The following is a 23,119-nucleotide window of genomic DNA, read 5'->3' as shown; positions in this document are numbered from 1 at the left end:
TTATCTTTGGAGTCACTCCTGCAGCAAATACCCCTGGATGTTCTTCCAGGATGAGGTCAGCATCACGAGGGAGCTCTGAAAGATCCACAGTATTCTTGGCTCTGTTATTGTTTAAAAGATATCCAAGGCAGATTTCTGTCTCTGAATTGTCGTGATTCTCCCATGGGATGTCCTCTCCCATGATTCCTCTCAGTGTTTAACTTGGGTGCTCTGGACTTCTGCTCTAAAATATGGTGAGGTTTTACAAACAGTTTTTTCCCGCCATTGGTGATGGCATTCCCATGTGGATGAGGTGATCCCTGGGTGTTGCTTGTTACAGGAAATACCATGAACTCAGTGCTGCTGTAAAGCAGCTCCACTGAAAAAAGAGGACGCTGTGAGATACCTGTAACAGCTTCTGTTTTGCACAAACCATCCAGGACCAGTGAGGTTCTTTTGATTCTTCAGAGGCCCTCTTGGGAGGGAATGGGAAATGGTACATTTATGATTTGGAGGAGTTTTATCTCCCTTGTTCCTTATATTAATTGGCACCAACAGACATGGAGAGCACGATGATATTTTGGAAAATTAACATAAGTAGTGTTATTATGCAAATTCTTGAGAGCCAGTATTTCCTTAAAATAAAGTATAATTAAGCCTCCGCTCATTTAGCACATCCGAAATAATTAATTCATATCTCCAGTTTTGTTGTGCTTGGCTTTGTGGGGATTTTTTACTGACCTTTTTTTCTTTGCATCTTTTTTTCAGGACAACAGCAGAAGGGTAGAAAATATGTTAAAGTTATGGATTATTGAAGCCAAGGACCTGCCAGCTAAGAAAAAGTACCTTTGTGAATTATGCCTGGACGACGTTCTTTATGCACGAACTACCTGTAAATTGAAAACTGATAATGTCTTTTGGGGGGAGCACTTTGAATTTAATAACCTCCCATCTCTCAAAAACATTACTGTGCACTTATACAAAGAGACTGACAAGAAGAAGAAGAAGGACAAGACCAACTTCATTGGGCAGGTGAACATCCCCGTGAGCTCGGTGACGGGCCGGCAGTTTGTGGAGAAATGGTACCCAGTGGTGAGCCCCAACCCCGGCAAGGGCAAGTCCCCGGGGCCCATGATCCGCATCAAGTCCCGCTACCAGAGCATGAGCATCCTCCCCATGGAGATGTACAAGGAGTTTGCTGAGTACATCACCAACAATTACATGGTGCTGTGCTCAGTGCTGGAGCCCTCGCTGAGCGTGAAGAACAAGGAGGAGATGGCGTCGGCGCTGGTGCACATCCTGCAGAGCACGGGCAAGGCCAAGGTAGGACCCTGTGCCCTCTGTAGTGTCCCAACAGACACTATTGGGAGCAGACCCTGGGCTTGGGTTGGGAAAACTCGTCATTTGGGCTTCGGGCCATCATTAATATGCTCTGTTTTCCTTTTGATTGCAAACGAGTTGGTAGCACACACAGCATGAGTTGCTTAATTAGCAGAGAGGTTGGTGGGACCACGGGACACCAACTGAGCCACTTTCCTTCACTCTTCTCCTTCTGGAGGCTCAGGGGCCAGGCTCTTTCTGTATAAACAGGCACAGTTGTGAAAGTAAGCAAGAAGGCAGTTTTCCAGGATGGAATGTAAGCAGTGCTGGCCTGAGCTATGCAGCCTGTGTGTGCTGGGTATTCCTGGGGAACCCAGCAGGTTCCCTGCTCTGCTCCCTCTGTGCTGAGCACCCTGTACAGTAGAAGCTGAACAGGAGTGAGCAGCTTCTCCAGAATTCCAGACCAAAGTGCCTGCAGGCATGCATGTCTCTGCATCTGCTCTTGGTCTTCAGAGTCTGTCCTACTGCTTTAGGAAGGGGGTCCAGGGCTGCTCCCCTGACAGTGCTCCCCTGGCAGTGCTCGTTGGGGGTTGATGCCACCGACTTGCACATGGTGGAAGTTCAGCCTTCATGGACCACTTTGAGCCTCCTTCCTGGCTGGGAATGCCCTTCCAGGTGTTAGGAAGAAGCAGGTCAGGAGGAGGCAGAGTGGCAGTTCCTCCTGGTTGTGATCCATGAGGGATCAGGCAGGTGGGCAGAGCTGGAATGTCTTTCCTGGCTGAGGTCCCCAGCACACAGGGCAGGGAGTGACCCCGGCTGCAGAGCGTCCTCCATCCCTGGTGGCCTGGCACAGCCATGGCCAGCAGTGCCCGTGTCAGGGCTGCACGAGTTAAAGCATCACTGTATTTCTCTGTTACCATCTCCCTGCACTCTGCAGGGGAGAACTGGGGAAGGGCAAGATGTCCAAAGCTTTTGCAGTGCTGAGGAGACGTGAGCTCCTCACCTGAGGGGCAATCACAAGGCTCTGCTTCCTTGGCAGCTGCCGCTGCTGCCGGGCCCGTGGCCGGGCTCGTGGATTAGGTTGAGTTACCATCTGTCGGACAGGGAAGTGGCTTTGCCTCCTGATCTAGTTCAAGGCAGGCAAAGCTCACTGAGAGGATTGGGAGCTGGGGCCTGCTGTTGCAGCAGCAGAGAAAATAAATAGCTCCATTAAAGCCTCCTGACCCCGGAGTGCAGGGAAGGACCACGGTCCTGTGTGGAATAATGCTGTGGCTCCACAAGGAGCTGTGCTTGGTGTCCTTGCTCACTCCTTGTTCCAGGGCTCCAGAGCTGTCAGCACCTGGTTCCTGGGCACAGCCCTGCCTTGTGCTGGCACCAGGGGCTCTGCTGCCCCTCGCTGTGGCTCCTGCAGCTCTAATGCCTGGGCTTTGTGGGAATAACATTGCCAGAAAAGACCCTGTCCACAGCTTACATAGTTGTGGTGGAAAAAGCTTCAAGTGTCATCCCAGTCTTAATCACCATGGATCATGTGTGGGCATGGCTGAGAGTGGTTGTCACTGCTCCAGCCTTTTTTCTCTGCCTCTCAGTACTGGAGAGGCTCCAGAGAGACCAAGTGTGTTTCCAGACATGTGTCTGCATCAGTGCTTGAGATCCCAGAGGCTCTACACAGGGGACACAGCAAACAGTAAACAGACTTGATGACTTTTCCCCTAAAATGGAGCTTCTGCTTTCCCTGCCTGTCATTTGCCATCAGCATTAGCAGAGGGTTTGGGGAGCTGTCAGAGCAACAGGAGTTATTGGAGCATGGGAACCAGGTGGTGCACCTGGGCTGGACAAGCAGGGAGATGGAAAAGCAGCAGAAAGGTAGAAAAATAATGAGTGATAGAAAAAAGCATCCTCTGAGCCCTGCTCGGGGCATGTGGGTGCACCCCAGTGCCCCTCGGGAGAGCTCCCCAGCACCCTGACTCCTGAGTGTGGGGACAGCAGGGCAGGGACCCCCCTTCTCCAGGCCTCTGTCCCCTCCTGACTCTGGGAAACTTGCCCGGGCTAGAGTTGAGTCCCTCATCCTTGTGCATCACCGGGAGCCTTCCCAGTGGACCCTTCAAAATCCCCCCTGCCCTGCAGCCGTGGCATCGGCAACCACCGATTGATTTCTCTGATAAAGGGGGGTTTTGTGGCTCTTGGCTGCTGTAGCTGAGCTAAACCAGCAATTACTGCGAAACAAGTGTCCAGTAGATTATCTTGGAAGACTCGTTAGCAGCTAATTGCTGTTGTGCTGTTTCGGGCCCTGTTTTCCTGCAGCGATTTGCTGTAAATACGGGGTAATCCCTTAATGAGGCCGGGATCGGGTCCGGGTGTCTGCCCGGAGCTCCGGGGCAGGAGGGGTGTCACAGGAGAGGTGTGATGGTGCCACGTGCGGACACAGCCAGGTCCCTGCCACCCGTGTCCCTGTGGAGGCAAGGCCAGCCTTACCCAAAGCCACCCCATAGCGAGGGACACCGTGCCAGCCAGGTGTGACCACCTGGGGCTGCTAAAACCCAGAGTCCCTCCTGCCAGGGGGGCAGGACACCTGAGGCTGCAGGTGGAAGGGGAACGAGGGCTGTAGCTGCATTTTTCCCTAAATCGCTGCTTCTTCCTGGGCTACGTAGCTGCATGACAATAAGTTAAAAGGTGGAGCATGAAAGCAGAGAGTCCCCTCTGGAGTCAAAGTCCGTGCTTCCCTTGATCTCTGTGGGAAAGAGAAGAACTCCATCCCTGCAGCGCTGGGTTGGAGTGCACGGGGCACGCCTGGAAAGCCCTGAGCAGCTGCCGAGGCAGTGGGTGGAGGGGAGGGGAAGAGGGTTTTGATAAGGTTGGGAGTGCAGGAGGGAGCTGCCCCAGCCCGCTGGAAAACCTGACAGACATCAGTGCTCCATCAGCTCCCAGCACACACAGATATTCCCTGTCTCCTATGGCAAGAAAGGCTGAAAGAGGGTATTTGATGGTTGAAATAGAGATGTGGCTCCTCAGCTCAGTCCTTCACTTGTTACTTGTTTTCAGCTTCCTACTGAGAGCATTGATGAAGTGTTTGTTCCCTGTAAGGATGTGGAGATGCCCGATGGTTTTCACATGTTTTGCAGCCCACAGACGAAAGACACAAAGTCATAATGCAGTTCTGCTGCACCAGGAGCGCTCAGTCCTGCCTTACAGGGTTTGGTGTGGCCCCTGTGATGTGGTTGTGGATAGGTGGCTGCATCCTTCCCAAAGGACTTATGATGTTTCCAGAATATTTCCCATGCTTAGATTTGTTTCAGGGCTGTCTTACGGCTCCCAGAGCTCAGTTCATGACCATAAATATACAAAAAACTTCTGTTGTCCAGAGCTCTGGTAGATCAAACCCAGCATCAGACAAAGTTCTAACTAACCAGCTGCTCACTGGAAATAAATATTTATGGTGTTGGGAATGGAGTGAGGAATAAACATGTGTCCCTGTTTGTTTGTGCTGCGAGGATGTGCCTCAGCTGAGCAGATGTAGCTGCTCCCCCCGTGTGGATCTGCTGGAGCCCCACGTTCCATGGCAGAGCCAGGGCTGGGTCAGGGCTCTGGGACCTGCAGACACCACACAGGTGGAAAAGTGACTGCAGGGCTCAGGCACAGACATGAGAGGTCACTCAGTGTGTTCCCTCAGCTTTGCTTATTTCCCTGAGCAAGGTGATAGACACAGATTCCTGTGAGTTAACCCTCACATCGCCATTCACCACCTTTTCCCGAGGAGAATTAGAAAAGGCCAGAAGTGCCATGGATGAGTTCCAGGGTTCAAAGGAGGGAACATCACTCTATTTCCCGGCAGAGAAGTGTCTGGAGCAGATCCTCAGAGGAACTGTGTGATGGAAGAGTCGAGAACTTGGGGCTGGGGTCCTTGGTTTCACACCATCTGCCCAGGGCCCGGCTGCTGCCCCTCTGCCGCTCTCCTTTCCCTGCTCCTCCTGTGCTGCAGTTCCCTCCCCTGTGGGTGTGTCCCAATGCTCCACTTGAAACCTACAGCCCTGCCGACCACTGGTGCTTTTCACCTTTGCATAAGGGCCCAGCTGGACTCTGAGCTGGTCTTTGAAATAAGCAATAATCTTATTACCTTTATCAATTCAATCCTCTTAAGGTTAAGTCAATCCTATTAATCAGGCTTGTGATTTGGAGAACCTTATTATTTCAAAGTCAATCTGCCCATCAGTCAGTTACGATACCAGGAATGATCAGCTCCAGCCCCGGGGGTTTGTGACTGCCAGGGCAGTGTGGGGCTGTGGGTCCCCTCAGCTCCCTGGCACCCCATGTGCTCCAGCTCTGGACACATCCTTGAGAGGCTGGGCTGGGAGGACCTTCCTGGGGTGGCAAAGTGCAGAATCCGTCCTGGATTTGGACAGGACACGTCCTACAAGACTTGTGTTGCTTGTCAGCTCCCTTGGAAGTGCTCCTGCTCCCTGCCAGGCACCCAGCTGGCTTCATCCTTCTGCCTCCCGGGCTCAGGAGCTGCAGGGCCGGGCACTGCCAGTGCCACCCCCAGGCACAGGGACTGGCACTGGGGACTGGGGCTGCCAGCTCCTGCCTGCATCGGGAGGAGCTGCCTTGGAATAGCACAGGCTGGTTTATGTGCAAAGTGGAGACCAGTGCAGCCTTGTGCTGTCATGCTCTGAATTTATTTATTTATGAATTGCTCTTCTTTATCAGCATATATGCAGCTACCAGGGTCACACAGGTTCAGATCTGTCCAGTCTGAAGCAAAAAGCCTTAAAATAAACATGGGAACAAGCCTGAAGAACTGCCACAGCCCTTAATTTTGACTGTAGACCTCTTCCTTCCCCTCTCGACTCCCATGTAATGAAATAAAGCATCTTATTTTCTTCCATTGCCAGGGGCCCTAACTGAAAACAACCCCCTGCTGATCTCTTCTGCTCAGAAACAGGGAGTTTTATTGGCTTTAGTTATTGCATTTTATTCAGGACCTTGTGTGTGGGTGAGTGAGGCCCCCGGAGGGATTCCACAAGTATTTGCATTCCATTTGTGTCTTCTGAGTGCTGGCTGCTGGAGTACTTAAGGCAGAGATAGCAGAAGTGTGATCCAGAACCGATGTGGCTTTTTGGTGTGGAGGGAAGGGAAGAAGTGGAGGTCTGGCCAGTGGCCCTGGGACAGAAATGTCAGGATGTCATGGGAAGTGACCCACGGCCTTTCCTGTGGCTCTTGGAGCTTCCCAGAGCAATCCCTGCAGAGGAACTCGTCCCAAGGACGCTGCCTGGGGGAATTCAGACCCCCAGCATATCCCAGGGCCAGGTCCTACAGCCCAGCTGGATGGCTCTGCAGCCCAGACCTGCAGGGACAGGGAGAATCCTGACCCCTGGGATGCTGCTGGGTGTCCTGGCTCTCCCCTCTTTCCCTGCTCAGTTGCAAGGCCAGTGTTACTCCTCAGCCTTGGGTGCTGTGCCATAATGGAGTTCTCTGGGACTTAGGCAGCTTTTCTTTACACTTTGGAGACAAGGGGTCCTTTTCCAGCTGTTGAGCTGCAGATGCTCCACAAGGAATAATAACATCAGCAGAGATTTCCAGGGGATCTTCTCTGGCTTTGTGTTGAGTCCTGCCGTGGAATCTTGCCTCGTTTTAAATTCTAGTGAATTCTGTAGTCACCCAAATTCACATTAACTCTGGCTCCCACTTGGCCCTGGGTTTCCAGGACTCAGCAGCCAGTACTCAGCTGACAAGAGGGGGAAAAGCAAACACTTGGCTAAGAGACGCTGTAAAACTCAGTGTTCCTGAGATAATTAGTATGTTGGGAAAGTGACAGGAAAGAGAATCAAGCAAAGCCAAGGTCAGCGGCTGCTAATTAAGAATCAGCACCTTGTGTCAGCCTGAGCGGTGGCTTGGAATTGAAACGTACCCTGGGAGAGCCCTGGGAAGATAAAGGTGATAGAGTTACCCAGATAGCTGCTAACGGGATTTGAGCAGGGTTTAAAGTTTCATTCCAGCTTGGCTGATAAAAAGGGCAAAATGAGAGAAAATAGCAGAGGGAGGCACGTGCTTTGCTTCCAGGAGGGATTTTTGCCTCTGCAGCTGCCGGAGCATTGCAGACGTAGCAGGATTTGAGGAAGGGCATCTTCTGGCTAAAGAAATAATGGAAGTGACTCTTTTTTTTTTTTTTAGCCCAAAGCAGCTCCTCTGGCTTTTTTGTAGGGTCTTGGGGGAAGGTCAAGGCAGTGTGTTGGTCCCAGTGAGTGTTGTGGGACGGTGGGAGCAGTGGATTGTTGGGTACTGCAGAGATGTAACCTCTCCTCCTCCTCTGCTCTTACACAGGGAGGTACCTACCTGCCCCAGGGTTTGCCTTTGCCTGGGACAGGAGCACAGTGATGGAGGGTCTGTGGATTAAATTCTTTGGGTCTCTTGGGTTCAGGAAAAGCTGTTTGTTGAACCTTGATTAAACTTCCAATGCAAAGATGTCCATGTGAAAAATGAAACAGAGCAACTTGCCTCTGGTGCAAAGCTCCCATCCAGCCACTGGCAGGGAGTGAGACCTGATGTCCCTTCTCCCCCGTGTGGGTTGGAGCAGGCTGCACCATGGCAGCTCTGCTGTGCTTGGGGACATCAGGGACAGGACCTGGGGCATGGTGTGGCAGCCTGGGGTGCCCCTGCCAGGAACAAGCTGTGACCATCAGGAGAAATGAAGAATTTCTTAGTGGAAGGTTATTACTAAGCAGATTATGTTGTTTTAATGGAAAGGAATTTAGGAAGGTGCCTTTGGTTGTGAAGGTGAATGAATGTGAGTGTCGTCATTTCTGTCTCGTACATGGGAGGCAGTCAGAGGGTTAACATGGGTGATTTGCACAGTGCCAGCAGCCTCTTTCTATTGTCACTCAGGTGAGGGGTGACACCTCAGCACCTGGCACAGCCAGGAGAAGCCAGGCAGAGCTGCTGTGCCCATTAGCAGTGCAGAGAGCATGGATCAGCATTAGCAGGTGCCTGGCATCAGGCCTGGCTGCAGCACACTCAGATCAGCAGTGCACAGGAGCTCCTGACCCCCTGCTCAGTGGATGCTGTGGCTGAAGCAGACCTGGAGCTTGCTCTAAAATGCTGTTTTTCCTCTGGAGTTTGCATTTGAGGCCAGACTGATGCAAGGGCAGCTGTCAGGGGCTGCTCCAGCTCCCTCCTTCCATTGCTCTGCAGCACAAGGGATTACCACATCCCATGGATTTGGTTGTGTGCACATCAGACCAAGAACGTGCCCAAAATGGGCACTGTCAGTGCTGTTTATCTCCGTGAATAGGGAGGAAATGGGAAATTTGAGTATCTCAGTGCATATCAGAGGCTTGTGTCTGGGTACAGCTCATGACATCAGAGCATGACTCTGGTTGGCAGCCAGTGCACTTGGACACCAAACACAGCCGTGTTTAACAGGGGAGAAAAGGTTTTGCCCAGAGTGTGAGGCAATGTGAGAGCAGCCAAAAGCACCAATGGAGAGGCAGATGTGGGTCTGGGATGAGGCATTGTTGGGGTGCAAGAGTTGAGGCTCTCCAGAGGTTTATTTCTCCTCGTCTCTGAGGAAGTTTGGGCAGGTGGTGAGGCAGTGTGTTCACACAGGATCACCTGCAGCACCTCCAGTCCCTTGGGTGTCTCATGAAGGTGGGACCTCTCGGGGCTGGGGAGCTGCAGCTCTGCGGAACCAGTGTCAGTGCATGGTGACCCACCATGGGCTTTGCTTTCCAGGATTTCTTGACTGACCTGATGATGTCTGAAGTTGATCGCTGTGGTGAGAATGAGCATCTCATTTTCAGGGAGAACACACTGGCCACCAAAGCAATCGAAGAATACCTGAAGCTGGTGGGGCAGAAATACTTACAAGATGCCTTAGGTACGTACAGAGCGTTGGCAGGTCTCGCCCAGAGAAGCTGCATGGTGGGGACGTCACCTGAGCCCTGATGGCCATGAGAGGCCCCAGCAGTTTCCTGCTGGAGGGTTTCCCTGGCAGCAGGGCCAAGTCTGGACAGGGCCAGCTGCAAGGGGCAGCTCCTGCTGCCAGGAGAAGGTGACCGCAGAGCTGGCACCTTCATCTGCGTTCAGAGGAGATCACCAGTGGCTGTTTGAAGGCGTTCTGCTGCTTGCCAGGGCTTCTGTCTCAGTGCTGGCTGTCAGGGGCTGACTGAATCTCCCCCCTTGCAGCCCCACAGAGCTGCTGCCCAGCTCCTGCAGCACTCCCCAGTCAGATGAGATCTCCCAAGTCGTGGTGATGGGCTGCCTCCCGCATCATCCAGCACTGGGAACCCTCCTGGTGGTTTTTTATTTTTCCAAGTGCTGGCTCTGTTTATGGCTCCAAAAATACTTCTCTTGATGCAAATGAAAATAATTAGAAGCTTCTGCTTCTGGGCAGGTCAGGAAGGAATTGCTGCATACAGGGAACACAGCACGAGGATGAGGAGAGGCTGCCTTGGAAGCTCTGTGAGCTTCCATTGGATCCACATCCCAGGGCAGGATGAGCAGAGTTTCTATTGAGGTGTTAAATTTTTCAGTATGTTGGGTTCCTGGTAGTGGATTTGTATAATTTTAGCAAGGAGCAAAGAAGCATAAATACTTTATTAAGAGAATAATAATAATAATGAAAACCTTGAGGAAAGGGGAATAATTGAGCAGATTCAGGCAGAGCCCACAAGAATAGCAGAAGAAATATTATTTATTTCTGTCTTGTAATGCTTTCTGGATGAAGGCAAGTCTGTAAGTAGATAACTCATAAAAATTCTCAAAAGCCAGGAGATTAATGATATCAGAGAATTTTGCAATATTCCATTTTGGTGGCTCAGTGCTGCCAGACCAGTTCCATCTCGTGCAGGAGGAGCCTGGGGTTCCTGCTCACTGTGGGGTGCTGGTTCTGAGTGACCTTTTCCCAGGGAGATGAATCACCTGCGTGTCACAAGGTGCCCCAGGGCAGCGTGGCACTGTCCTTGGAACTGTGGAGCAGGTGATGGGGCCAGGTAAGAACAGCAGGCATCACCTGCAGGCGAGCAGAGTGGCTCCAGAGCTCCCTGGCAGAGCTGAAAATACACTGGAGAGGCTCTCCAGTATGTAATTAAAATCTGTTTTGGCAATAGGGAAGGAATGCAGATTGGAATGGGGAAAAAACAGAATGGGAAAATCCAAGAGAGTCAGGAATTAGGAGCAAACCAACTGGAATTAGAAGAAAACCAAAGCAAACCTTTCTCCCAGAATATCACCCAAGCTAAAATGCTGCCTCCTGATCCCTGTTACCCTGTCCCCCATCTCCCCAGTCACTGCTGGGATGAAGGACTGACCCCCCCAACCCTGAGTGCAGGGGCTGTGCCCAGGGGCTGAAAGGTGGCACAAAGGCAAAAGCTGGTGGAGCAGCTCAGTGTGAGCCCTTGCAAGGATGAGGAGGAGCAGCCAGGCAGCAAAAAAGAGCACAGGAAAGCTCAAGGAAATATTTTAATTTCATTTTATGTGATGTTCAGCTCAAAATAACCAGAGTAAATTGTTTCTTTCCTTTAATTACCTATTTCTCCTGTGAATCACAGTGGTTTGTCAGCACCAGGGCACAGGCTGCAGTAGCAGGCCATGCTGCCAGTAATTACAGGGCCTGCCAGCATCCTTCCTCCTGGATTAGCCCGAGGGAGAGCCTCTGGAGCCAGTGCAAGGGGGTCAGGCTGGGCAGCCCAGTCCTGGTGCAATATCCCTGAGCCACAGGGACAGCGCTGCCAGCTGGGGAACAGGGATGGAATGTGCAGGGTGCTGCGTGTGCAGTGCTGCCCCTGAGCTCCTAAGGGGCTGCCAGGCTCTCCTGAGTCCTCTTGGAGACCTGGAGAGCTGCCCCAGGGGCCACCATGTGCTCTTGTATCCCTCTTGTCTTCCCCCAGTGTGATGGGGTGCCAGAGAGCTGCTCGGGCGCGGGGGTTAGGAACAGAGCTGCTTAAAGGCTGCACTTCTCATGTCTCCAAACCCATCACCAACTCTGTTTTACAGGGGAGTTCATCAAGGCACTGTATGAATCAGATGAAAACTGTGAGGTGGATCCCAGCAAATGTTCATCTTCAGACCTCCCCGAACATCAGGGCAACCTGAAGATGTGCTGTGAGCTGGCCTTCTGCAAGATCATCAACTCCTACTGGTGGGTATCCCACGGCTGGCACTCCCTCCTCGTGGAGGGCTGTGCCTGCAGGAGCTGGGACCTGTCCGTGGCTCTGGCAGAGTTTGGAGCTCTGGGGATGTGGCACCCTCCCAGATTCTCTGGCACTCTTGGTTTCAGAGGTGCTGAAGGGTCACTGGGTACAGGAACAGGGCAGTGGAGTCAAGGAGCATCAAGTGTGCCTGATTCAGAGAAGTACCTGATGCCAAGTGTGTATGAAATTCTGGAAAAAAGGGCAGGGATGCATGTCCTGGATCTTCCACCCATAGAACAAGTCAGTCTGGATGGGACTGACGGATCTACACCTCCAGGAGCATCCAGCAAAGCTCAGAAATCCTGCAGCACCTGTGAGGAGCTGCCCCAGCACAGGCAGCTTTTGTTTGGGCAGATGTTCTCTGGTTGCAGAGTGCTGGAGCTGGGAGGAGGATGCTGTTCTCCCTGCTTGGCTCTGCATCCCACATTCCTCTGGATTAACCCTTCTCTTTCCCAGCCCTGGGTGGTTGCTGGGTGATGGGAGCCCTTTGCCTGCTTGGCCCAAGGCCTGGTATGCAGCTGGAGGCATTTCCGAGTTGTTTGTTCTCAGGGTAAAGGTTCTTGTAACTGGTTGGGACAGGCCCGAATATCCCAAATGGGTTGGCATGAAGCAGTGGATCCTGCTGAGGAGGTGGTTGTTGGGCACAGCTGTGCTCATGGTGTTCCTGCTGGGACTGGCAGACAGGAGTCCCTGGGTCTCTGACAGCTGCTGCTTGCAGAGGTGACCTCAAAGGGGAAAAAGATGGACTTAGGACACTCTCTTTACTTGGAGAAATTTTTTTTTTCTGCTTTTTTGCTAAAATACCCACAGCCTTTGGTCCTGATCATGAGAGAAGGAGCATTTTTGTCTCACTGCTGGATTTCCAGCCCTTCTGCTTAAAATCTGGGCTTAGTTTTTATTAATGTATTTAGTAGCAACACTGTTGTTGCAAAGCATCAACGAGGGATAATATTGGAGGAAGGAGGTCTTTGATAACGAGGATTTCTCGTTTTCTCTCCTCTCCTAGCTGTTGTGTTGAGGTCAGAAAACTCATTATAAATAATCTCCCAGGATACTGAGTGTGCCCTCCTGGAAGCCAGGAAGGGAACTGTTTTTCCTGATCCTGCTCAGGGAGAGAGCAGAGAGTAAGAGGCTCACTCAGGCTGCCATTATCCACCACAGGTACACAAAGGGCAGGTTCTTTACAGGTATCCTATTCCTTATCCTTGGCCAATTAATAACTCTGACTCAGGAATGGCGTTTACCTGCTCTCCCAGGAGGGATTCACCACTTCCAGTCAGCAGTGGATTGTTAATGGTTTGAATTAATGTCTTCCTAAAAATACCCAAAGCAGCACTCAAAGGTCACTCTAAAAATAGGCTTGAAAAAGGGACCCAGGGAAAGTCAGGAATGCACGAGTTTGTTCCTCTCATCCTGCCTTTCCAAGGAAGGCTGGAGCAGCTGAGCTGCTGCTCTGAGTGGTCCCCCCTCAGTCCTTTGAGCTCAGTGGTTCTTGGGGATTAATTGGGCTGATGAGTGTTGGGATTGGCCAAGGTATCCCAACAGCCACCCATCCTGCTTTAAATAGAGCACTGGAGTGTGTGTGCTCATCTGCAGAGAGAGTCAGGGAGAGGAAAGAGGTTCACAATAACTGAAAATTGTTATAATTATGACATAATTTGGACATCTGGAAAGTTTCAGTGTAAGCAGAATTTCAGCATGTGGAAGCTCGTTACTGGGAAGTTGGGTAATGAATTACGGGCCCGTTTGTCACATAAAGCCAACGATCCGGATTCCATCCGCTGTGACACAATTAAACTTCCACGGGCTCCAGCCTGTGACGGGAACGTGCGGGTGCTGCATTTCAGGGGTTTGCTCTCCAGTCACTGCACAACCTGTCCTGATCATTCAAGCTTCAAATTGCTTAAAGGATTCTCCTGTTTCTGGGCAAATACCATGAAGTGAAAGGGTTTTGTCCAATTGTGTGGATCAAGCCAAAGACAGAGGAGACTTTATCCAGCCAAAGATGTTGGCTAATGCTATTTGTAGAGCTCAGGGTGAAAAAGCTCATGAGGGCGAAAGTGTGAAGGCAGCACAGAGCAGAAGCTGAACAGGATGGCAGCATTTTCCAGGCACTTCCGTGGAGTGTCACTGCTGTGTCAGAAGGTCAGATGGCCTGAAATGGAGCCCAACCCTTTCACTTGCTGTTGTACCCCGCTGTAGGGGAACAGCTCTGGGTGTGACACAAGGACAGTGGTTCCTGGCCAGGGCAGTGGGATCTGTGTGCCAGGGACACCAGGACCAGTGGTAGCCCAGTGCCAGCCTGCTTCTGGGTGGGAGTCTCCAGCTGAATAAATAACACATGCTGGGAACAGGATAAGGTGGGAGCAGAGAGCTGGGGAGGGCTGAGCAGGAACAGGCAGCAGTTCTCCAGCGATAAGGGCTGCTGCAGTGAGTGTCTGCTGGCCCCCAGGGAATTCTGGCATCCGGGAAAGGCAGGCTGAGGTCTGTGCAGCTACAAGGCTGGAGTAACTCCGGTGGGGCTCTGTGTTTGTACTAGACACAGTGGGATTTGATCCAGGTGCCTGAACAGGAGTATTACAGTTTGCACAGCCCCCCCTCCAAGCTCCAGCTGTGCCAGAGATTCCAGTGCTGCTGGTGATTCTTCAGGAGATGCTCTCCTTGCTGGCTGAGCTTCCTCCAGCTCAGAGCACCCCATGGCACCGAGTCCTGAAGAGCTTCTGTGCACAGTTTGTTTCATATCCCAGCCTTCCCAGTTTTCTGGGGTCTTGGCATCCAGCATAAAGTCCAATAGAAGCTGCTTCTCTCACAACTTTACAAAGCAGCTTTGGTTTTTACCCTATGAGATTTTAGACTCCTGACACTCCAACCCTGACAGACACTGCCTGTCCTTGTGTCATTTCAGTGTCTTCCCAAGAGAGCTCAAAGAAGTTTTTGCCTCATGGAGACAGGAGTGCAGCAACCGAGGCCGCCCCGACATCAGCGAGCGCCTGATCAGTGCCTCCCTGTTCCTGCGGTTCCTGTGCCCGGCCATCATGTCCCCGTCCCTGTTCAGCCTGCTGCAGGAGTACCCCGACGACCGCACTGCACGCACTTTGACCCTCATCGCCAAGGTCACCCAGAACCTCGCCAACTTTGCCAAGTAAGCCAGGCCGTGGGCAGGGCAGGGCCGGGGAGGGGACGGAACCTCCGGGTGCGTGGGCAGAGCCACGGCGCCGGCACAGAGTCCCACGCTGGCCACTCCTTTCCTCGCTGGAAAGGACCTGTTTGCTTCCTGTTGGCTTTTTCCCCACATCTCTCTGGGACTCGTTCCCTCACTGTCAGGTCAGGGAGATCATTTAAGTTTCCAAAACAGGACAAGTTTTATGAGCAGGAAAACAGGCTGTTTTGACCACATGGACGAGCAGCAGGGTGGCGGTGGGGACTTTGTCCTGTGATGTCCTGTGGGTGTAGGACCAGAACCCAATCAGCAGCAGTGATGTGCTCGGCTCAGGAACTGTTCCATCCCTCCTTTGAGCTCTGGGACCTTCTCTGCTATTAAAATGCAGCTGACTGAACTGGGAAGGCCTGAGAACAGGGACACCATCAATTTCTAACTAAGCCCATTGGTTTGATGGAAACAAAGAGAGAGATTTCTGAAAATCTTTTCACTGGCTGTAGCTCTGAGCTACTTATCCTGAGCTCTGATAACAAAATGATGAGCTTTCTGAAACATGAATGGACAGTTTCTGTCTAAAGCTCCTTAGATCTGGAAACTGGCTTAGTGCTCACACTCACAGTCAGGAAGGCACAGACGCGCCTGCGGACACCGGCAGGAGATGAACAAGTGTGTTACACTAGATGACAGAAATTCTCTGTATTCCTGACCAATCCCTAACTAAAGGGTTTTCATATTTCCAGCACTTTGCAGGAAATGCTCTTTAACTAAGCTGACATTAGTCAAGCTGAAGTGATCAAGCCAAGCTGTCCTGTGCATGACACTGGGCCGAGCCCGTCCCATGGAACCGCTGGCACTGGCACAGCACCAACTGCTGCCAGGACAGTCCAGCCACAAGGGCCTCCCTGTTGTGCTCTAAATCAGACAAAAGACTGAGGGCAGAGAGCCTGGAGGGCAGAAGGAGGTGGCAGGAAGCCTGAGAGGGCGATGGGGCTGGCCTAGCTGCAGGGGTAGCTCTCCAGGCTGATCCCAGAGCAGTTGTGCAGGCATTGCTGGAGAGTGCAGGATTCCTGCCCCCATCCATCACTGGGCTCCAGTCAGCTGAGGGTGATTGCTGTGACAGCATCTTGGTTTCCAGTGACAGGTCCTGTTTCTGGAGGCTGTGCCCTGACCCAGCAGTGAGACACTGGGTTACCAAGAACTCTTTCGTTTCTTCTGCTTTCACCTTTGTTTCTGCTGTGCAGATCTTACACTGATGAGGGCTTAGTCAGGCTGGGGTTAATTTTGGTTCCATGGTTAGTGAGGTGTCCCAGGTACCTGCTCACAGCCCAGGGATCCCAAAGGCTTGAAAGGGTTGAGATGCCAGAGGAGGGTTCTTAGCTGTGTTTGCTGTACCTGCCCTTTCCGTGGACTGCAATTTTTTTCCCCTGGATTTAGTGAAATCCGTGTTGCTCTCTCAATGATAGGTTTGGCAGCAAAGAAGAATACATGTCCTTTATGAATCAGTTCCTGGAACACGAATGGACTAACATGCAGAGATTTCTCCTGGAGATTTCCAATCCTGAAACCATCTCAAACACAGCTGGATTTGAGGGCTACATTGACCTGGGCCGGGAACTGTCCACGTTGCACTCACTACTCTGGGAAGTCATTTCCCAACTGGAGCAGGTATCCAGGGAGTGGCAGGGATAGCTTTGGGGGCGGGAAATGATGGAGAAAATGTTGTTTATGTCATTCCCTAAAGAGACTGTCCAGCAACTGGCAAAGCCCACAGTTCTCTAGCAAAAAAGCACAAGGGGGTGGTGGTAATTCTGCTCTTTTTCTGCCCAGGGCACTGCCACCAGGCTGGGACCTCTGCCCCGGATCCTGCGGGACGTCAACGCCGCTCTCAGTAACCCGGCCTGTGTGCAGGTGTCGGTCACGGCCGACCACGCCGCCTCCACGCCCAGTGCTGGCAACAGCATCTCTGCAGGGCTGCAGAAAATGGTCATTGAGAATGACTTATCTGGGTAAGAGACCAACGGGGCCTGGCCACACAGCAGGGACATAGGGAATATTCACGCAGGGACAGGCAGGGCAGGGTGCAGCGTGGAGCTGTCTGATCCACTGAGCAGAACTGGTGCTGGGTGTGGTTCAGCTCTGACTCTGGAGAGAGCAGTGGGTGGTAGTGCCAGTCCATGGCTCCATCCTGGGCCCCTTGAGAACCACAACTGCGGATGTGGCCTGGGAAATGAGGAACCTGGTGGTTCTGGTCTCAGCTGTTGAGACGTGGCTGCAGAAGCAAAGTGTTCATTCTCTGAGGACTTGAGAGTCTTTTAGTGCTGACCTCGAGGTGATGGGTGCTGTTGTTAAGGGAGAGATGTATAGGATTGGCTTTGCCCATCTTTGTACAAAGTAGGGTATGTGCTGAATTCCCTGAGATCCAAACCTGGATAGTTCTGGAACTCTCCGAGCTGTAATTTCCTTGTGAAATTCCTCACAAGGAATTTCAGCCTACTCTGTCCAGTTTTTATAAAACTGGGAGTTTTCACTGCTGAGTAGTGATTCACAGACACAGTCACCTACATACTTTTGGGCCTGATTAAGTAAGGAGCTTCATTCATGGGGAGGATGAGGCTTTTGCAGTCCTCTGATGTTTCTGTTGGTGGAAAATTAAATGGAACCCACACAAATGGAAAGATTGTGCTAGTAAAATAGTTTGTAAGTGGAAGCTGCATAATATTTAACAATTTAATTAGGAATGAAAGGCAACAATGGCACTGGACTTGCTCTAATCAGAGCTTTCATCTCTAGTGCCTCCCAGCATGAGGTGCAATTATTTAAATCCAATGCTATGGAGGATCTCTGACAATATGCTTCCCCCCCAATACTTGCTTACAATGCACCATCTTTGATCAGCAGAATATTCACATTAAGCTGCAAAGCTCTCTCTTCCTATCCCCAAGAAATCAATATTGCATGAATGTGCATTGCAGCAGGAGTGGGGGATAACCTTCAGCTGCCAGGCTTTAGCTCTGCTGTGTGAGCACTCTCTGACCTGGGAGGCCTGGGGTGGACCTGCCCCCCACAGTGTCCTGTACTGTCCAAATCCTGGCCAGTGTGCCTGCAGCAGCTGCTGCCCAGGTACAGAGCAGGGGACACGGGACTGGCATGGATACAGCCTTTGGGAGCAGGAAGGGTGACATGCACTGACCCAGAGCAGGGCAACTCCCAGGAGTGTGTCCCTGAGCCTGGTGACAGTGCAGTGCCCTGTGTGCACACTCTGCCCTCACTCACCTGCCCATCCCCAGGCCAGCCCGGGGCTCCACAGCACTGTCCCCACTCCTCACACTGTCCCCAGCTGGGCCAGTCGGGGCTGGGTCCTGTCCCTGTCCCCATCCCTGTCCCACACAGCTGCGCCACCCTGATTTCTGAGTGATTTCGTTTTCCTGCTCTGGTGCAGCATTCACAACTCTTCTTTTTTGTTTTGTTTTCCTCTCCTCTTCCTTATGCACTGACTTCCCCGCAGTCTGATAGATTTCACACGGTTACCATCTCCAACCCCTGAAAACAAGGACTTGTTTTTTGTCACAAGGTCTGCTGGGGCCCAGCCCTCGCCTGCCCGAAGCTCCAGTTACTCAGAGGCCAATGAGCCCGACGTGCAGATGTCTAATGGCAGCAAGAGTTTGTCCATGGTGGACTTGCAGGACAATCGGCTCTTGGACAGTGGGGCCAACGCGGCCGGCACGGCCGACTCCCTCAATGACAGTCAGTCGTCCCTGGGGCAGTTGCAGGGCGTCTGGAGCACACGGACTCAGCAGAACAGCGTGACGGGCATGGCCACCGTGCGCCGGGTGGGGCAGACCCCCACCACGCCCAGCGGCGAGAGCGCTCCGGGCCGGCCGCAGCTGCTGGCGCCGCTGTCCTTCCAGAACCCCGTGTACCAGATGGCGGCCGGGCTGCCGCTGTCCCCCCGCGGCCTGGGCGACTCCGGCTCCGAGTGCCACAGCTCGCTCAGCTCCCACAGCAACAGCGAGGAGCTGACGGGCAACAAGCACGGCTTCGCCGGCCCCGCCGCCGGCGAGGACTTCTCGCGCCGGCCGGGGGAGCTGGCCCGGCGGCAGCTGTCGCTCACCGAGAAGGGCGGGCAGCCCACGATGCCGCGGCAGAACAGCGCGGGGCCGCAGCGCCGCATCGACCAGCCGCCCCCGCCGCCGCCGCCCGTCACCCGCGGCCGCACGCCGCCCTCCTTGCTCAACACGGTGCAGTATCAGCGACCCTCCAGCGGCAGCATGATGTCCTCCTCTCCCGACTGGCCCGGCAGCGGGGCGCGGCTCCGGCAGCAGTCCTCCTCCTCCAAGGGTGACAGCCCCGAGATGAAGCAGCGCACGATGCACAAACAGGTGAGTTCGAGCTGTCCGGGCCCTGGCACTGAAGGGGCCAGGTGGGCTTAGCCCGTGGAGATTGCTGCCATGGGAGGGGATGTGGCCCTGAGCTGCCGCATCACTGCCAACCCCATAGTGGCATCAGGTGTGGGGATGTACCTCGGCTCTGGCACCTCTGGCCTGGGACAGAGGCCCCTCCAGGGACAGGGACACAGAGCAGTGTCCACTCCCGGTGTCCCTCCGTGGATACTGGAATGTGACAGCGGTAGGTGGCAGAGGCTCCGGGGCAATGGCAGCCACGCCGCTGTCCTGCGCTACCATCTTGTCACTGCTTTGCCTCTCCATGCCCAGGCTCTCATCCCATGCCATCAACCCGGTGCCAGGTTCCAGACTTGGAACAGACCCTGATCTCCTGTAACTCAGAGCCTCCCTGCTGCTGCTCCCATCCCAGCGGGGCCATGGTGCTCCTGGACATTCCTGTTTGCTCTGTGAGACCCTCCCGTAGGAGGGGGAGGAAGGAACTGAGAGTGACGTTTCCACTGTCCGTGGAGGTAAAAATGGAAGGCAGTAGGTCACAGGCCTCGGGCCCTTTTACAGTGCTCATTTATTCATTCTACATTTCAAAACCAGCCCTACAGAGCATTATCACAGTAAGAGCTCTGTGCCTAAAGGAGGAGTTGTGAAAGAAAAGCAAACACGGAGACTGGACAAGCAGCAAGAGCCCACTGCACCCAGACCCTGAGTTAGCTCAGGCCCTTCTCCAGCACTCAGCGTTGCTGTGTCTGCCTCTCCTGCACAGGGCAGCTGTGGGGCCTGGCCAGTGCTGTTGTTCATGCTCCCATCCGGGGCTGCTCCATGATTCCGGTATTGATCCGTGAGCGCTGGCATTAGCAGTGCCCAGCAGCAGCCCTTGTGTAACACAATCAATGCTCATTAGGGACAGAGGGCACAGAGCTGTGCAAGGAATAGAGGGCTGGTTGTAGCAGGGTTTCTTCCAGAAAAACAAGGATTCTCCAGGTGCCCATCAGAAAGCCCTGGCCAGGTTCTCTTCACAGAAGATTCCTCCACCCACCCCTGTGGTTCTCTCGAAGCTTCTCTTCAGACCTGAAGTCTCAGAATGCCTCTCCCACCTTCACTCTATGTTAGAAGCATAAGGATTTGTAGCAAGCAATGTTCATGAGCCAAGTCTGATGCTTCAGATTCATAATTCTGGAGGTAAAAGACCAGACTGGCAGATTGCATGGGAAAGCCCCTGACTGCAGTGAGGAAATAAAACCAGTCCCCGCTCCTTCTGACACAGAACCTCCTGTTCTGCTGCCTGACAGTAACTGGGTTTCTCTGTCCAGAGGCTGGAATGACAGAGAAAGTATCTGACATTTCTGATTTGTTAACTTGAATTTCCAAGTCCTTAACTTGAATGACCAAGTCATCCGGATCCCGTGTGTTCATCTGACTGTTTACTGCAGCTTATAACAAGGCAGGATGGAGGTGAAATGGCTGAAGAGTGACTTCTTGTGATGTGGTTGGAAAATATTTATGCAGTGCCACTGGTAGTCCCTGCCCAGGCCAGGACTGAAAGGCAGCAGATGTGACTGTAGCTCATTGACTATGGACCATCACAGTTCATAACTGATACTGAGCATTTAGACCTCTTCAGCATCCTTAGTGTAGCCTCAGCTGAAAAGAAACTTTTCTTCTCCAAGAAGGCACCTGCATGGTCATAAGGAGCATTTCAGTTTTCAGATCTTGTTTTATCGAATCCACGGAAGCAAAGATGGCTCATAAAAAGATGAAGACTTGAGAGAACTCTGCTCATGGAGTGAATAAAACACATCCAGCCACTTGGCTCACCTGCAGCTCAGTGCCTTCACAGGTCATGCCATGTGAGGTGACAGGATCTGCTCAGACACTGGGGCCATGACTTGGAGCAGACTCCCACTGATTGACCCAAAGTAATGTCCAGCTGCAGAACAGGAGCTGTTCCTGCTCCAGCCCCAGCTGCTCTGGTAGCTCAGCCTGGCTCGTTGCTGTGTGAGCAGCATGGGAGAGGATCTGCTTGGAAGGAAAGTCTCTCCCTCCAGCTTCATGACCATTTGTGTTACAGGTTTTTCTTTTGTCATGGTTGTATCATTGTTTCATTGTAGGCCCCTTCTCCTGTGAACCCCAATGCCCTGGACCGCACTGCTGCTTGGCTTTTGAATATGAACATGCAGTTTTTAGAAGATGAAAGCATTGACCCAGATTCCAAGCACAGGGATAAGCTCAGGAATAAGGACGAGCTCAGCCAAGCAGAAAAGGTAAAACCTGATTGGATTGAAACAAGTTTCTGAATAGAGAGAGGATTTCCTTGAATGTCATTCCCTGAGCACCCTGGGGAGAAGGGGGGCTGTGTGCAGGTCCCTGCCCAGGAGAGAGGGGGCCAGGTTGCTCCCTGTCCTACTCTGCATCACAGGGAACTTGTGGGGAATGTTTGGGAGGTTTCACACACGCAGCGACTGGAATCACTTTCTGATGAAAGCAAGTAAGAAAGACAGGAGCCAGGAATTAAGTGTTGATGTTGCCCTGAAACAAACACTGCAGTCAGCCAGTGCCTCTTACTCTCCCCATTCCAACTCAGCCAGCTGCTAGGAAGAAAGCTTAAAAAATGGATTAAGCACTACTGTAAGAGAGATGGAGTAAGGCACAGGCAGCCCCGTGCCTCACAACAGGGATATGGAGCAGGAAGCAGCTTCTATGTCAAAAAGCTGTTAACAGACATAAAAATTAACTCCAAATTTTGGTCTCAAGAGACAGCACTGGTGCCTGGGGTGACTTTGTGGCATTTCCACGAGTTTATGGCACTGTCAGATCAGGGCCTGGCTAGTCAGGGGTCTGCCAGGAAGCCTGTGTGTAGAGTATTCAGTCTCAGCCCCTGGACCCACAGAGGCCTGTGCCTCTGAAGCAGAGGGGTGCTGCTCCCTTCCCCTCCTTCCTCAGTGAGTCTGGGGTGAGAGAAGCTGGGAAGTGACAAAGTAGGCCTGGCTAGGGTGAAAAGTAAGGATAAAAAAATGAGGATTCAGCAGTGAGAAGCTGGGAAAATCCCATCTTTGCTGATTGCTGCTTCTGCAAGATTCTTTCCCAGAAGCCTGGCTCTGCCAGGATTGTGGCACTTGAGCACCAACAGCATTTGGGATGTTTCCTCAATGTGCTCCTCTTCTGTCACTCTGGCACTGCAGGCACTGCCCTTCCCTAGGCCCCGGTCCTGTTTCCCAGCACAGACCTGTTTCTGGCTTTGTTCCAATAGTCTTCCTGGTCTCATTCTGCTGTGCTGTGTCATTTGGGGACTGTCACTTCTTAAATGCAAGGAAAATGCTGAGGGTATTGTAGGAGCCGGGAGGTACAAGGCAGCAGCTCCCAGCTGCCCCAGGAAGATCAGGGCAGTTTTGTGGGTTCAGCCCATCCTGACTGCGTGCAGGGCAGGCAGTGATGGGGTCACAAACTCCAATGGCACTGCAACATCCCAGTGCCTGCCCCAAGCCCAGCAAGAGCCCTGGCCCAGGCTGTCTCATTGCCATGCAGCATCTTTCCTTACTCTGCTGTCCCATCAGTCACTGACATTCAAGATCACCATTAGCATAACCTCTCTCCCCATTACTGTAAGACCTGAATGGTAACTGAGAATGAGACAAGTGTTCTAGAGACAGGAGCGACTCCTTCGGGCTCTGAGGCCTCTCCTGCTCTCCTCTGAGCTCACTTACGCTGCTCCTATTTTAAGGCTAGGGTAGGTATTTAATCTTTCCTGTTCAAGCAACTCCCTGCTGTCTGACTTCAGTGCTTCTGTGCAGCTGTACGGGCGCTTTGTTCCCTCATTGCTTCAGGTTCCATGTGCAAACCGTGTTGTTCCTGTGCTGCAGTAAGAGCTTTGCTAAAGGAAAACCACCTCGCTCCAGTATTTGGCAGTTCATGAAGACCATCACCTTCCAAAGTTTTCAGTCCTTGGGAGCTGCAGTTGCTTTTGCTGTGAGTGGAGTGCTGGCCAGTCCCAGCAGCAGCCTGGCTGCCCTCCCCTCTCCCTAGAGCTGGGCTGGGGTCACACGGTCCGGGAGGACTCTCAGACCAGGAACGTGACCCATCATTGC

At 52.6% G+C, this 23,119-nt stretch overlaps 1 protein-coding gene across 9 annotated transcripts in view; it reads left to right on the top strand.

Annotated features, from left to right (window-relative positions):
• The window catches only part of DAB2IP (DAB2 interacting protein), a 158,272-nt gene that overhangs the window by 127,227 nt on the left and 7,926 nt on the right, over positions 1-23,119 (top strand). For all 9 annotated transcript variants that reach the window (XM_083875888.1, XM_083875887.1, XM_083875890.1 and 6 more), the window contains 8 exons: positions 748-1,302; positions 9,022-9,166; positions 11,284-11,428; positions 14,386-14,622; positions 16,104-16,305; positions 16,468-16,646; positions 18,146-19,019; positions 21,146-21,298. In XM_083875888.1, the coding sequence (XP_083732014.1) occupies positions 748-1,302; positions 9,022-9,166; positions 11,284-11,428; positions 14,386-14,622; positions 16,104-16,305; positions 16,468-16,646; positions 18,146-19,019; positions 21,146-21,298 (2,490 nt within the window). The remainder of the gene's footprint in view (positions 1-747; positions 1,303-9,021; positions 9,167-11,283; positions 11,429-14,385; positions 14,623-16,103; positions 16,306-16,467; positions 16,647-18,145; positions 19,020-21,145; positions 21,299-23,119) is intronic.

This window comes from Zosterops lateralis (assembly GCF_965231275.1).
Source record: "Zosterops lateralis genome assembly, chromosome: 20".
NCBI classification, from domain to species: Eukaryota; Metazoa; Chordata; class Aves; order Passeriformes; family Zosteropidae; genus Zosterops; species Zosterops lateralis.
The sequence above is the reverse complement of the archived record's forward strand: the minus strand, read 5'-3'. Positions and strand labels throughout refer to the sequence as shown.